This window comes from Salvelinus sp. IW2-2015, unplaced genomic scaffold, assembly GCF_002910315.2.
Source record: "Salvelinus sp. IW2-2015 unplaced genomic scaffold, ASM291031v2 Un_scaffold245, whole genome shotgun sequence".
In the NCBI taxonomy this organism is placed as follows: domain Eukaryota; kingdom Metazoa; phylum Chordata; class Actinopteri; order Salmoniformes; family Salmonidae; genus Salvelinus; species Salvelinus sp. IW2-2015.
In genome coordinates, this window is record NW_019942528.1 from 513,121 (window position 1) to 525,649 (window position 12,529).

General features: G+C 43.5%; 1 protein-coding gene across 2 annotated transcripts in view; it reads left to right on the plus strand.

Moving 5' to 3' along the window:
- nid2a (nidogen 2a (osteonidogen)) overlaps positions 1-12,529 on the plus strand; it is a 105,351-nt gene that overhangs the window by 31,160 nt on the left and 61,662 nt on the right. For both annotated transcript variants that reach the window (XM_024135296.2, XM_024135295.2), the window contains exons 6-8: positions 3,077-3,322; positions 5,070-5,270; positions 8,743-8,970. In XM_024135296.2, the coding sequence (XP_023991064.1) occupies positions 3,077-3,322; positions 5,070-5,270; positions 8,743-8,970 (675 nt within the window). The remainder of the gene's footprint in view (positions 1-3,076; positions 3,323-5,069; positions 5,271-8,742; positions 8,971-12,529) is intronic.

Here is a 12,529-nt window from a genome sequence, read left to right on the forward strand (position 1 = left end):
GAGGAAGGAGGAGAGGAGAGAGAGAGAGAGGTTCGAAAGGAGAGAGAGACTGTGGCCCTGTCCACCCACTTTGCCAAAGCACAGCCCCCACACCACTAGAGGGATATCTTCAACCTACTACCCTCTGTCCAGTGTCTGTGGACTTTTGCCCATCTTAATATTTTCTTTTTATTGGCCAGTCTGAGATATGGCTTTTTCTTTGCAACTCTGCCTAGAACGCCAGCATCCCGGAGTTGCGTCTTCATTGTTGACGTTGAGACTGGTGTTTTGCGGGTACTATTTAATGAAGCTGCCAGTTGAGGATTTGTCTGTTTCTCAAACTAGACACTCTAATGTACATGTCCTCTTGCTCAGTTGTGCACCGCGGCCTCCCACTCCTCTTTCTATTCTGGTTAGAGCCAGTTTGCGCTGTTCTGTGAATGGAGTAGTACACAGCGTTGTACGAGATCTTCAGTTTCTTGGCAATTTCTCACATGGAATAGCCTTAATTTCTCAGAACAAGAATAGACTGACAAGTTTCAGAAGAAAGTTATTTGTTTCTTGCCATTTTGAGCCTGTAATCGAACCCACAAATGCTGATGCTCTAGATACTCAACTAGTCTAAAGAAGGCCAGTTTTATTGCTTCTTTAATCAGAACAACAGTTTTCAGCTGTGCTAACATAATTGCAAAAGGGTTTTCTAATGATCAATTAGCCTTTTAAAATGTTAAACTTGGATTAGCTAACACACCGTGCCATTGGAACACAGGTTGGTTGCTGATAATGGGCCTCTGTACGCCTATGTAGATATTCCGTAAAAAATTGGCCGTTTCCAGCTACAATAGTAATTTACAATATTAACAATGTCTACACTATATTTCTAATCAATTTGATGTTATTTTAATGGACAAAAAATMTGCCTTTCTTTCAAAAACAAGGATATTTCTAAGTGACCCCAAACTTTTGAACGGTATGTGCGTGATATGTATGTACTTAGTGCTGCATAGAGGGAAAAGAAACTCACACACTACAACTCTTTCCGTCTCCTAAATACACACACACCAATTCTCACCCAAACTCTCACAGACCCATAAAAACCTGGTCTCCACCTCCCCCTCTCCAAACCCCCCTTGCTCTCTCACATGACAGCATCATCTTGTTTCTAGGCCCTGCAACCATTTCCTGCCAGATCAACACCTCTGATGCAGTGGTGGGCTCCTCAAACAATCCTCCTATTGGTCACTGGGCCATGCCGAGCTCCTCTAGCCCCTCGCTAGCTGGCTAATTACCTGGAAGTGGCTTGACAGACATTCCTATTTGGAGAGCTCTCTCTCACACATGCACGCACACACACACACGCACACACACACACACACACCCTCTGCACTCTCAACCGACTCCCTTTATTAGTCTGGCTGCTTGTTATTAACCCAGGGGTTTGTGTGTGTGTGTGTGTGTGTGTGTGTGTGTGTGTGTGTGTGTGTGTGTGTGTGTGTGTGTGTGTGTGTGTGTGTGTGTGTGTGTGTGTGTGTGTGTGTGTGTGTGTGTGTGTGTGTGTGTGTGTGTGTGTGTGTGTGTGTGTCGAAGGGCATGTAAAGTAATGGGGGGTGGTATTTAAATGTTAGCTTTATAACCGGATGTTTTGGCAGCCAGTCAATGCTTTGACAAATACAGTCAGTCGACTACTTGAAAGAGTTGGAGGGGATGATGTCACCCTGACTGACTTTCCACTGGGTTAGGTTCATCCTCAGGAATGAGGTGTTTTGTCAGAGGCTAAAGTTTCACAACAAAATGTGAACACATTGTTCCAGGTAGAAGTGTCAAGGCAAACGTGTGTATATTGTTCCAGGGTTGGAGTGTCAAGACTTGTCAAACGTGGTACTTGTGAAGTCTTTTTGATTTGAGAMACAGTGGGAGACACTGACAGACATGCATGCTGGTTGGTGTATTCAGTCTAAGTTCTTGTGGGTGCTTTGATAGAACAGGAACACAAACACACACAGGGTGCTTTGTAGTAAATAAAGGAACATAACAAATTGGGACTGTAAACAGTGTCACATAAAGGCATGTTAATACAACAAAGTGGGGACCTGAGCCATATTTTCACAGTGAGATAATTACTACAGTAATTCCATATCAATTCAGTCAATTACCAAAATAGGTAAGAATAAATGTCACTTCTCAATTCTTGAATTGTAATTTCAATTATTTGAATTTGTCACGTCGGTATAAAGGGAATCGGMAGACAGGCGCAGTAATGCGTAATAGTTTTCTTTATTACTCACAAATTACGGCGTGCCGTGTAAAGGCACAGGGACGAAGACCAAACAAACACGTATACAACACACAGGGTTGAAACCCAAACAAAAGAGCGAGGAGTACCTCGAATAAATAACACAAGCGCACAATGATTAACACACGGGACGAGACCGGTAATCATCTGCGCAATCCACAATGGCACGAAAGCCAAAACACACAGCACAGGTACTCACACGAACCAACGGACATTGTAACAATAATCGACAGGGCACACTTATACAATTACTAATCAATGGGAATTGGGGCCTGGTGTGCGTAACGAAAGATCCGGAGGGATCCGTGACAGAATTGATGGAATTGAAATGGAATTGATTGACCTATACGGCCAGTCTATGTCTCCAAAATACCCTCATGTCCCTTCCTGCTTCCTCTGTAGCTGTGTGTTTGTTCCTTAAGTCATACACTTCAAAGACCTGTTTTTAAGCTAAAAATACAGGAATTATTAAAAAAATTCCATTGCCATCTGTTTTGTCACTTTGTATGTCTATGGAGTTGTATTTGGTGCAGATGTGTGCTGTTTGTGGTATTGGTGTTCTCTACATGTTTTGTGTTAGATACACAGACATTGATTGGTTGACAGGCGATGTGTGGGGAAAGTGTTTCTGGTATCCCGTTCTGAAAAATGCGAGAAGCACGAATGTTTGCGGAGACTGCATTCTCAGTTTTGACCGGATTGAGCATAAATCAGCTTTTATGATGTATGCCCAATACATTGATTCATTATGCGTAGTATACATTTGTTACCATGACTGTCTTTCCCCCCCTTCTATTCTCGCAGGTGCTCCCCATCGCGTCAATGGCAAGGTGAGCGGGACAGTGATAGTAGGTTCCACCCCTGTGGACCTTAACAGCGTGGACCTGCATGCCTACATCGTAGTGAGCGACGGGCGGGCATACACCGCCATCAGCGAGGTGCCCGAGCCCGTAGGATGGGCACTAATGCCCGTGGCGCCCATCGGAGAGCTCTTTGGCTGGCTTTTTGCCCTGGAGCTGCCCAACAGCCAGGCTGGCTTCAAGATCACAGGTGAGCTGAGTCATGATGTTACTGGCGCTTAGTGAAGTTGTTACCACGTTAACAAAACATCCTTTTACAAACAGTATTCAACCTGAACATGACATCATTGCAACCTATTTTGCCTACTAGGCACTATAGGAGGGTTCCAATTCTCATCAGAGTCCTAGTACCTCACTCAACAGTCTGGCGGTGTTACATACGTGCTACCTTTATTTAACTAGGCAAGTCAGTTAAGAACAAATTCTTATTTTCAATGACGGCCTAGGAACAGTGGGTTAACTGCCTTGTTCAGGTGCAAAATGACAGATTTTTACCTTGTCAGCTCAGGGATTCGATCTTGCAACCTTTCGGTTACAAGTCCAACGCTCTATCCACTAGGCTACCTGCCGCCCGCATGTTTTGATCTCTACATAAAACCTGTTCTCCATGATGCCACCACTGCCTTTATTGCTCTGTGTGCATGCATGCATGCGCTTACGTATGTGTGTGTGTGTGTGTGTGTGTGTACATGCGTGCTTCGTTTGTGTGTCTGTGTGTGTGAATGAGGCTGCCCCCATGCTGGCAGACTTCAGGTCGCTCTGTGTGTTTGTGTAAAGTCAGTGTAAAGTCGTACAGCTGTGTTGTCTCCAGAGGGGTGATATGCCTACTCCACCCCTCTCAGGCTAATTTGAGTCAGGTGTTCCGTTGATGTGTGTTTAGACTCGTTGTGTTAGCTAAGAGGCTTGTGGATTCAACCTGTCAGAATTATAGTCTGCTCAGATTCCCTGTCTGTATTGAATAGTTTATCATCTGGCAAATCTAATAAGATTGACCTACTATTGGAGGCATTCATGTTATTATGGAGAATTGAGAGACTGGGTGAAGTAGTGAGATTCTGCTGGGTCCCAGCCCATTTGGGTGTGGAAGGGAATGAAATTGTAGGTGAGGTGAGGCCAAATGTAAAATCAGATCCTTTTTGATAGATGTGTGGCAGAAGAGATGGGACTCGGAGCCCAAGGGCCGGCATTTATATGCCCTCTGAAGAAAGTTTGGTGGACCAAGATTCAAAGGTCAGATTAGGAAGGAAGAGGTGGTGTTTGCTCGATTGCGTCTAGGACATTGTACATCTGGTTGGCAAGCATCTGAATGGTTTGTGTCTGGAGTGTATAGTCAATGAATTGGTGGATGCATGTGTTGTTATATTGTTGTAACTATGTTGGAGAGAGGGAAAGCTTAAAGTGTAGGGTCATTGAGGTTGGACAGTGTTTTGGTGTTGGGGGAGGGTCTATTAGAAGTTAGTAGGGCTCTTTTTKATTTTTTCAGAAGTACTGAGTTAGGTAGGAGGATTTAGAAATGTGGAGCTAATGTCGTAAACCGTGATTGACCACACACTCGAGCACAGTAGGTGGGGTCATGCACCTTTAATGTTTGTTTGCGGATCGCCATTATATCACAGAAGAAGAAGAGGCTTGTGGAAGATGTGTAGGATCTTCGCGAAGAGCAAGCAGGCGTGTGTGAGAGTTTTCACGAAAGCCAAAAAATTATGGATATTATTCTCATGTGTGCTAAGTTCACCGACGTTAATTATTTAAACATGTTTTAACTCAATGAAGGCCGAATAGCAAAGACCTTACTCAATTGTTATAGTTGTAATATGAACAAATCAGGTTCAAACCGCCCAAGGTTAAATCTCATTGCCATGTATTAATTATGACGTCTCTTCCTGTCGCTTATATAGCGATATCACTTCCTTATGATGTCACTTCCTGTCCCACAGGTGCTGAGTTCACACGCCACGCCGAGGTTACCTTTTACCCCGGCAACCAGCGGCTGAGCATCGTCCAGATGGCCCAAGGATTGGACAGCGAGAACCACCTCAGTGTTGACACCCGTCTCCACGGCGACGTGCCCTTCATTGCCCCTGGCGCCACTGTGCAGATGGAGCCCTACAAGGAGACCTATCAGTACTACCCTTCAGGTGCGCTAGCCAATCACTACGCTAGCCAATAAGTAGCCAATCATCGCCCACCAGGGTTGGGAAGAATTACATTTACATTTTTTCAATTCAGGAAGTAACTCAAATTTGAATGATCCTCATTGCTTTTCAGTGTGGAAAATTTCAATTGGTATTGGAATTTCAGTTTGCTTCCTGAATTGATCGAATTGAAATTTTAGTTGCCCACCTCCACCCCACCTTACCTCACAGGCGTTCTGGGCCTTCCATGTCTCTGTTCCAATATCCACACTCGCATACCACCTCGAATGAAGTTCACCTTTTGGGCATATATACATTTTAAGTGGTAAGCTAGTATATACATTGGAGCATAGCCATAACTGGAGCCCAGTTGTTTTACCGACTATGGAACCTGATCAGGAAAACCTTTGAGTGTTAGGTGGTAGTTTTAGGAGGTTCTCCCTAGCCCGAGTCATGACTTCCTCTCTTCCTGTACTGCACTGACTCAATTACAAAGGAAACAGTTGTTGGTAGTACTTATAGACAGTGGGAAAGCGGATGTGTCTCTTATATCTCCCCGCAAACGAATCCTAACTTGATAAGCCGAACCAAATAATTTTTCCAACCTACACTACCATTTAACTGATCCCCATCGGATCTAATGTCATGATGCAACAAAGGCGCCTTCCCCTTCCTGAGTGTCTCAGCTATCTCTCGTTGCTTGGAGATAAGGATCGGAGGGGGGCTAGTCGCTAGTGGACGGTTGGGACTATAAAAATAACTAACCTCTGAGACTTCACTGCCTCCACTTCCTTTTGGAGGAAGCCGGGGACAGATTTTTTTTTTGTGCTCCCCAGAACGTAAACTGTGTTTCATCTGAAAGGCCCACTGGATGAGGAAGTGTTCAATTAGCAGATCCACTCATCCTGCCAGGGCTGATTATAGACCAGGGTCATTAGGGTCATCAAAAAGAAGGGGGGTTTCTGGTCTTGGTAAAAATGTTATTTCAAGGTGCACTGCTCCAGACCAAACCATAGTACAAAAACAGTTGAAGTCGGAAGTTTACATAAACCTTAGCCAAATACATTTAAACTCAGTTTTTCACAATTCCTGACATTTAATCCTAGTAAAAATTCCCTGTCTTAGGTCAGTTAMGATCACCACTTTATTTTAAGAATATGAAATGTCAGAATAATAGTAGAGATAATTATTTATTTCAGCTTTTATTTCTTTCATCACATTCCCAGTGGGTCAGAAGTTTACATACACTCAATTAGTATTTGGTAGCATTGCCTTTAAATTGTTTAACTTGGGTCAAACGTTTCAGGTAGCCTTCCACAAGCTTCCCACAATAAGTTGGGTGAATTTTGGCACATTCCTCCTGACAGAGCTGGTGTACCTGAGTCAGGTTTGTAGGCCTCCTTGCTCTCACACGCTTTTTCAGTTCTGCCCAAAAACTTTCTATAGGATTGAGATCAGGGCTTTGTGATGGCCACTCCGATACCTTGACTTTGTTGTCCTTAAGCTATTTTGCCACAACTTTGGAGGTATGCTTGGGGTCATTGCCCATTTGGAAGACCCATTTGCGACCAAGCTTTAACTTCCTGACTGTCTTGAGATGTTGCATCAATATATCCACCAAATTTTCCATCCTCATGATGCCATCTATTTTGTGAAGTGCACCAGACCCTCCTGCAGCAAAGCACCCAAACAACATGATACTGCCACCCCCGTGGTTCACTATTGGGATGGTGTTCTTCAGCTTGCAAGCCTCCCCCTTTTTCCTCCAAACACAACGATGGTCATTATGGCCAAACAGTTCTATTTTCGTTTCATCAGACCAGAGGACATTTCTCCAAAAACGAAGATCTTTGTCCCCATGTGCAGTTGCAAACCATAGTTTGGCTTTTTTATGGCGGTTTTGGAACAGTGGTTTCTTCCTTGATGAGCGGCCTTTCAGGTTATGTCGATATAGGACTCATTTTACTGTGGATAAAGATACTTTTGTACCTGTTTCCTCCAGCATCTTCACAAGGTTCTTTACTGTTGTTGTGGGATTGATTTGCACTTTTTGCACCAAAGTACGTTCATCTCTAGGAGACAGAACGCGTCTCTTTCCTGAGCGGTATGACGGCTGAATGGTCCCATGGTGTTTATACTTTTGTACTATTGTTTGTACAGATGAACGTGGTACCTTCAGGCGTTTGGAAATTGCTCCCAAGGTAGGGAGCATCTAGGTAATGCGTCCACAGGTACACRTCCAATTGACTCAAATGATTTCAATTAGCCTATCAGAAGCTTCTAAAGCCATGACATAATTTTCTGGAATTTTCCAAGCTGTTTAAAGGCACAGTCAACTTAGTGTCACGGTCGTTATATAAATAATCGGACCAAGGCGCAGCGTGAGTAGAGTTCCACATATTTATTACAGTGAAACCTCAAAACAACAAAGAATGAACTATTAACTCTTCATGGTCAGGGCGTGACACTTAGTGTATGTAAACTTCTGACCCACTGGAATTGTGATACAGTGAAATAATCTGTCTGTAAACAATTGTTGGAAAAATTACGTGTATCATGCACAAAGTAGATGTCCTAACCGACTTGCCAAAACTATAGTTTGTTAACAAGAAATGTGTGGAGTGGTTGAAAAATGAGTTTTAATGACTCCAACCTAAGTGTATGTAAACTTCCGACTTCAACTGTAACAGATCATAAGCATTCTAGAAACAGCCCACAGGGAAAAAAACTGGTTGCATCAACATTATTTCTACGTCAATTCAACGAAACAATTCTATGTGATGACGTTGAGTCAACGTGAAAAACTGATTGGATTTGCAAAAAGTCATCAACTTAAAGYAATTTTGTATTTTTGTCACCCAACTTTGAACCTAAATCCAATGACATGGTCATTTTGAATTCACATTAGTTTGCCAACTCAACCAAATGTTAACAAAAAAAAAGACGTTGAACTGATGTCTCTGACCAGTGGGAGAACCGCACAGACCTGAGTCAAAATGGTGCTTGTTTTCTTTTGAATACTTTGTGTGTTTGATTGAGCCTGCCTAGAGTGGGTATTGCACTTTTGGGACTATTCCATTGGCTCCATTGCGCCAGGCAAGTTCCGTCGAGTGCTGCTCAAGTATTTGAAAGAAAATAAATACTATTTGGACTGTGCTGTTTCTAGAATGTGTCTATGATCAGTTTTAAAAACTATGACAAATGGTGCTTGTAAATATTTTTTTAAAGAGTGTTCATGACACCCAGTGACACAAATGCTAAGTTGTTTCATATGCCATGACTCTATAAAATGACATAAAAGCTTTATTACAGCGCAGATACGTCAACAACAGACCATTTCATATGATATATTGTTGATAATGTACTCTGTCGACAGACTATTTAAACTCGTACATCGTAGGTAATGTTGTCTTTCTACAGGCTTCAACTGGTGCATAGTAGGTAATGTAGTCTCTTCTCCTCTCCCCACTCTCAGTGGTGAGGTCCACATCGGTGCGGGAGTTCACAGTGGTGTCGGCGGAGCGCGGCTCGGAAACATTCACCTTTCAGCTGCATCAGAACATCACGTACCACGACTGCCGCCACGGGCTTAGAGCGGGGCCTGAGACGCTGCAGCTGACCACGGAGCGTGTCTTTGTCATGTACGTCAAGGACGAGAACATCTTGAGATACGCCATCACCAACAAGATAAGCCCAGTCGGAGGTCAGTTCAAGTTTAAGTTCGGAAGCTTTTGTCCATTTTTCTTCTCGGTAGTGTTGTCTGTGAGGTTGTGTGATGGGAAATGGTATGGGGCTGGGTATGTGTTTTGTTTGGTTGTGCAGTCATTTGTGAAAGATGACAATTAGAAAGGTAAAGTTTCCGGGTAATTTTAGCATACAATAGGAATTTTAAACCTGTTATTAAACTAGTATTAAATGAAGTAGAGTCAGTTGAGTGTGGGCGTATGTCAACTGTGAACATGTCTTATTTTGGATGATGTCTTCGCTAGCATTAGCCATAGAAGTCCAGTATCTGCTGTTGAATCACTGCTGAGTATGTACAGTACTCCCCCGCAGCCTCTAGTGGCCCTCCCCACCTCCCTCCCTCCTTCCCCTCATTTTTGGGATGGCTCCGTTATTAACARGTTGACAGATGACACACTGAGTAATCCCCCTCTTTCTCTCCTCTCACTGGATCTCTGTGCCGGCGTGAGTTGCTCTCGCTCTCTTTCTCACTCCTTATCCCACTCCCTCCATCTCACTTTTTAATTTCCCACATCCCATGATATCAAGATGGATCTCAGCCCACCTGTCGCTGCTGTTCAGATACTGTAAAGAAAGGAAAGCCACCTGCCTCAGGTTTCGGATAGCCAGTAGAAACTAGACAACGATCCATAATTCAGTGAAGCATATGTAGGTTTGCATCATAAATGGCACTTTATTTCCTATAAAGTGCACTACTTTCCACCAGGGCACATAGGGCTCTGGTCAAAAGCAGTGGTGGAAAAAGTACCCAAATGTCATACTGTAGTAAAGGTACCTTAATAGAAAATGACTCAAGTAAAAGTGAAAGTCACCCAGTAAAATACTACTTCAGTAAAAGGCTAAAAGTTTTTGGTTTTAAATATACTTAAGTATCAAAAGTACATGCACATTTCTTATATTTAGCAAACCTGACAGCACAATTTTTAATTTTTAATTTACAGATAGTGAGGGGCACAATCCAACACTCAGACATAATTTACAAATGAAGCATTTGTGTTTAGTGAGTCTGCCAGGTCAGAGACAGTAGGGATGACCAGGGATGTTCTCTTGATAAGTGCATGAATTTGACAATTTTCCTGTCATGCTAGCCATTCAAAATGTAAGGAGTACTTTTGGGTGTCAGGGAAAATGTATGGAGTAAAAAGTACATTATTTTCTTCAAGAATGTAGTGAAGTAAAAGTAAAAGTTGTCAAAAATATAAATAGTAAAGTACAGATACCACCAAAAACGACTTAAGTAGAAATATTTTAAAGTACTACTTAAGTACTTTACACTACTGGTCAAAAGTGGTGCACTACGTAGGGAGTAAGGTCAGATTTGTGATGCAGACTACTATGGCTTTGGCAGATATGGCTGCATGCCTATAATATAGCCCAGCGTGTACAGAGCCAGACTCATTGTCAGTGTAACAAATCAGTTAGGAAATCACTCCCCTATGTGCGATAAATCCAAGCACTAAAACCCATCTAGACATGTGTATCACACTTGATTTCTCACTTGATATCTTCCTCCATAAAATAGCTACATTCTTACGCTAGGTCTCCGCAGCGGTAAGCCTAGAGTCAGTGAAGATGTATGCCTTTATGGTACCTGTTTGGGTCAAGGTTTGGTCATGGTTGTAACAGGAATGAGCTTGTTATGACGTCAACCCCGTTACAGTGCTTTTAAGTTCCAGAGATGAGGTTACTCATACACAGAGGGAGGGGAGTTCACCCCCCCCCCCCCCCCCTTTACATCACTTATTCACACAGGTGAAGTCTGGGACCCTCTTTGGAGACCGGGTGAGTCTGGGATATGTCTCCTTGCATCTTTCCCCCATCCCCCCTCAAAGAGTGCGAGGTTAGCGTGCTCCTCCGCTGAGGTCCCATCTGAGGCCGTGGGCTCAGGACAACCTGTACCCCTTTCACCTCATCATCCCCTTCATCCTATTATTCCTCATCCTCCATTCCTCCCCTATCCTCCCTTCCCACACACGTGAGGCTGACGCGATATATTTGAATGGAAGATATAAGGAAATCCGAGGGGATGAGGTTTGCTGCGGCAGTACCTGCATCTGTGAAAGAGTCATGTTTTGCCGTAATGTTGCCCTCTTTTGAACAGCCGTTCGTCTTCTTTGTCGTAAGCAATATTGTAAGAAGCTTACACTGAAATGTTTGACAGGACAGGCCTCCAGTGCGGCCGACGGAGGAAGAGGGAGATGCACTCGCACATAGATGCACTCGCACACAGATGCACGGACATCCACACACTTACAATACGCACACACACATACACACACACACACACACACCCACATACACACATACACACTAGTATTTAGCTCAACCCCATCAGTGGAAAGCTCCTCCAGCTGTATTGCGATGAGCTGTCATGCGGAGGGGGATGTCAGTGCTAGAGGAAGGGGGGTTATTGTTAATCTCTGCTGCTCTCTGGGAAATAATATCCCTTCCAATGACAGATTTACAGGAAGGGGGGGGGGGGTTCGTGAGGAATAGCTGAGGAGTGATGTCATGGGAACCAGAGCAGAGACCCGGGAGCGATACCATGTTTCCGATGCCCCAGGAGAGAGCGCCGATCACAGGGAAGGAGAGAGGGGGAGGGGGGGTTGGGCCTGGGGGACATGGGGGACATGGGGGCCAAACCAGCTGGGTGTGGGGGTCCAGCTGGTGCTGTCTGGGAGTTCATGGGTAAAATACATGTAATTACTCTGGCTGAGTGAGTCATGATTGGGGATTGGGACGAACTGACTGTCATGGCTGTGATGGACTGTAGTCCCAAATGGCATCCTATACCCTTATATAGTGCACTACTTTTGGCCAGGGCCCATGGTGCTCTTCAAATCATCCAGAAATTGTTGAAGCAAAATGCAGCCATTGTCCTTTCTCCTCCCCTCTCAATTCCTTTTCCCGTTCTTACATTTTGTTTGTTTTTAGTGTCACACAAATGCACGCACTCACACAAACAATTGAAAACAATCACAGTAAGATATTTAATTGTTACCCAGAAATGATTTAATATTGAGAAAAAAACAGCTGCGTTAGACCTTTATGTACCTTACTTTGATTGTTTTCAGTTAAAATGGTCTAAAAGAAACAAAAATAGCTTCTTAGCAAAGAGCAATTTTTCAGGCAAGAATTTTGCTAGGACTGACCGGGAGTGGGATGAGTGGGGAGGGGAAGACAAGCTGTCATTGGCAGAGAGGTTTGGAACTCTCTTTCTTATTCGTCTATTAACTGACGTACCGCCTGGTAATGTCACCAGGCAGGCCAAAACTCCATCCCACCAAAACAAGCCGAAATTTCAGCCGGTCTTTTCAAACAGCTCTTACACTAAAGGGGATTATCATAATTTTCACAATTTCACAGTATTATTCCAACCTCCATAGTGTGTGTGTGTGTATATATACACTGCTCAAAAAAATTAAGGGAACACTAAAATAACACATCCTAGATCTGAATGAATGAAATGTTCTTATTAAATACTTTTTTCTTTACATAGTTGAATGTGCTGACAACAA